At 48.7% G+C, this 3,746-nt stretch overlaps 1 protein-coding gene across 7 annotated transcripts in view; it reads right to left on the bottom strand.

Annotated features, from left to right (window-relative positions):
* Positions 1-978: 978 nt before the first annotated feature.
* Tfe3 (transcription factor binding to IGHM enhancer 3) overlaps positions 979-3,746 on the bottom strand; it is a 13,870-nt gene continuing 11,102 nt past the window's right edge. For all 7 annotated transcript variants that reach the window (XM_031388654.1, XM_031388576.1, XM_031388736.1 and 4 more), the window contains one exon: positions 979-2,752. In XM_031388654.1, the coding sequence (XP_031244514.1) occupies positions 2,318-2,752 (435 nt within the window). In that variant the 3' untranslated portion in view covers positions 979-2,317. The remainder of the gene's footprint in view (positions 2,753-3,746) is intronic.

Below are 3,746 nucleotides of genomic sequence, written 5' to 3'. Positions count from 1 at the left end.
TCAGTATGTTGAAGAATCATCAGGAAGATATTTCTCCCAGCCTTGAAGTGATGAGCCAGGTGTGTAATTGCACCCCTCAGGAGGCAGAGGATCCAGAGTTCTAAGTCAGCTTGGACTACTTGAGACTTTGTCTTAAAAAAAAAAAAATAGGGCTGGAGAGATGGATGGCTTAGTGGTTAAGAGTACCAACTGCTCTTCCAGAGGTCCCGAGTTCAATTCCCAGCAACCACATGGTGGCTCACAACCATTTGTAATGGGATCTGATGCCCTCTTCTAGTGTATCTGAAGAGAGCGATGGTGTACTCATATGCATAGAATAAATCTTAAAAAAAAAAAAAGCCACATACGTGTACTTTCATTTACACGCCCCAAATTGCCAAACTAATGTGCTTCCCTATTTTTATTTTTTATTTTTGTTGAGATGGGTCTGTATAACCTAGACTGCCCTGCTCCCACCAGCAGATTTATTTGTTTACTTATTTATGTCTTTGTTTTATCCACGAGCTTGAATACCTTTTGTTGAATACCTCACATACTTTATCAGTGAGCCTGCAAGGCTGTGGACATGGCTGAGTGTTGGAGGGCTAGCTAGCTGAGTCTCCAACTCCAGCCCCTGTAAGGAAGAGTCTTTCTCTCTGCACAAGGCATTCCGCCGTGGCCCGCTTACAGGCTGCCTGTCTGCAGAAGGTACTGCTACTCTGAACAGCAAATGAGAGGAAACAGGCACACAGAGTAATCCCCGCAGGGAAATCAGCTGGGGGGGTGGAGCACAGCCATTCAAGCAGATCCACAGCAGGCCCTCAGGAAGGCTCATTGCATTCGCTTGCAGGTGGTTTCCCTCCGGGCTCTCATTCTATCTAAAAATTCTCTATCTGGTCCTCTGAAACCTGTTCTATTTTTTTTTCTAGAATTGTGATTTCTCCTGACCCACAGGGGCCATGTTCATTGCACCATCAAAAACAAGAACAGGAGACTCGATGCCAAAGTTAAAAGCGCATCAAACACGCCTAGCATTTATTATTTTAGTCAAACCTACAGACCCCTCAGTAAACCCTCCTTGGGGCCTGGTCCCAGCAATTTAAAGCTGAAGACCTTGGGTGTAGGTGGCAGGGAATGGGACTAGGTGGGGACTGGCTCTGAAACAGGGGTAGTCCCCCAAATGGAGAATGGTGTGGATGGAACAGAGGTCAGGGTAGACCTAGCTTCTGAGTGGGTGGGTTCAATAAAAATATCCATAAATCAGGAATACATTATACCTTTGCCACCATTCCTCCAGGCCCCTGCCTTTTAGGGGAGACTTTTATGTTCTCCTGGGCTGGCAAAGAACATGGACATGCCACTTCTTTACCATTTTCTACAAGGTAAAGGGAAATATTGGGGTGCCTAGACTGGGTGCACACTAATCCCTATCATCTCCCCAAACTGGCTCTCAAGGCAGAAAAGGCAAGATCGTCCCAAGGGTGAGGGTCTAAAAGTCTCACTTGATCTAGATCTAGAGTGTCAATTCACAAGATTTCAAATTCTGTTCCCTTCTCCAAGAATAAGGTCAGCACAGAGCCCCCACAGTTCAGGTCCCAGGTTGGTCCCAGGTTAAGGCAGGGAGCTTAGGAAATGATCCTCCCTGCTGAATGGAATGCTTGCATGGTGTGCTGCTAAGGTTCAGGGCTGGGGCCTCTACATGGGAGATCAGAGCCTAGCAATTCCTCCATACCTGAAATACCTGTGCTGAGCTTTTCCTATAGAGAAGGGATGGGTCCCAGGGAAACAGGCTGGAGGATCACACCCTTCTGTTCCTTGCCAGAACAAGTCAGGGGGCATAAGGAAGCGGGATTAACCCTCCAGGGGTGGGACACTATTTTTATTTTTCTTCTTCCAGTGCCAGGAAAAGCTGCACTGGCAATTCCCAGAGAAGGAACTGGCATCCTGGCATCTCCTTTCCTTCGGAGACCTGTTTATAAGAGTCCCTAGTGGTCAGGGGCATACCCTTATTCTGCCTCCTTCAATCACCTAGGCAGGAGTAGGACCAGGGGTGAGGGGTAAGGCTATGATGCTCAAGTGATGAACTGAGTTTTCCCAGCTCTCTCCTGCTTCTCCCTCACAAATACCTGTACAGGGCAGTTCCTCTGGAAAAGGGGCAGGGCCTCACCTGATTTCTCCTCCTTGCCTATTACAGGGTTGGGGCCTGACTACAACTCCTCTTCCCCCAGATTTCCTGGACAGGACAGTCTCACAGGAGGGTAGGGAAAAAGGCAGGGTCTCATCCAGGCTTGTCCTCCTTCCCTGGGTGGGGAAGTCCAAGGGGAGGAGTGAGGCCTGATCAGGACTCCTCTTCCATGCTGAAGCTGCTGCGACGGCTGCTGGCCTTGGAAACAGCCGGGGATACTGAAGAAAGCAGGGGGTCAGAAGCAGCTCGTAATGGGGACAGGGCACCCCCTGACAGTCCTCCCACCATCCCCTCCTCCTCCATCAGAATGTCCTCTAGCCCTAGGTGGAAGGGGTCCCCCAGGTCCCCTAAGTGGTCACTGGGGAAGTGCAGGTCCAGAAGGGCATCCGAAGGTGGTGCTGGAGGCTGTTGAGGAGCGTTCTGAGCAGATTCCCCTGATACATGAAACGTTGTGCTTGGCCTGCCTTCCTCCTCAATGTCTAGCTGTTCTGGCTTGAGGCTGTCAGAGACCGAACTCGTGGCTAGGGAGAGCAGTCCTGGGTTGGGAGGTACCGGCAGACCATGGATCTGGGCCTGCAGTTCTAGTTCCTGTAAAAACAAAAGGGGTGGGTACAAAGTAAGATGGGGTTCAAAGACCCTCACAGGTAGAAGAGTGTCTTTACTGAAAGGCCAGGCTAAGCCGGGCGGTGGTGGCGCACGCCTTTAATCCTAGCACTTGGGAGGCAGAGGCAGGCGGATTTCCGAGTTCGAGGCCAGCCTGGTCTACAGAGTGAGTACCGGGACAGCCGGGGCTACAGAGAGAAACCCTGTCTCAAAAAACCAAAAAAAAAAAAAAAAAAAAAAAAAAAAAAAAAAAAGAAAGGCCAGGCTACTAGGTTCCAATGCAGCTTCTGGCCCTTACAACTTGCCAAATTTCATGCTTAGTCTCTGAGCCCCAGAGTTCCACTCTGTAAAACCATACAATAATGGTGGGTTCTCTTATATGGCTATTTCTGGGAATTAAGTGAGTCAATGGGCATACAGCTCTTGTTACAGCACATGAGTCAACATATATGCCAGGCACATTAGACAGCTGTTTATTTGGAGAATCTCTCTTTCTTTTTCCCCCCTTAGACAGGGTTTCTCTGTGTATCCCTGTCTGGCCTTGAGCTCAAGAGATCTGTCTTCCTCTGCCTCCCTGGAATTAAAAGATGCCATGCCTGGATGAGACTCTTTTTTTTAAATTTATTTTTTATTTAATTTATTCACATGAGTACACTGTCACTGTCTTCAGACACACTAGAAGAGGGCATCGGATTCCATTACAGATGGTCTTGAGCTATCATGTGGTTGCTGGGAATTGAACTCAGGACCTCTGGAAGAACAGTCAGTGCTCTTAACCACTGAGCCATCTCCCCAGGCCCGAGACTCTTTTTTTTAATATTTATTTTTTTGTGTATTGGTGTATTTGCATCATGTGTATAGTGCCTGTGGAGGCCAGAAGAGGGCGTCAGACCCCCTGGAACTGAAGTTACAGAGTGTAGTGAGCAGCCCTGTGGGTGCTTTAAAAAAAAAAAAGTACTCACCGGGTGGTGGTGGCGGC

Source organism: Mastomys coucha, chromosome X, assembly GCF_008632895.1.
Source record: "Mastomys coucha isolate ucsf_1 chromosome X, UCSF_Mcou_1, whole genome shotgun sequence".
Lineage (NCBI taxonomy): Eukaryota > Metazoa > Chordata > Mammalia > Rodentia > Muridae > Mastomys > Mastomys coucha.
Note: the sequence above shows the minus strand (reverse complement) of the source record. Positions and strands in the feature narration are given on the sequence as shown.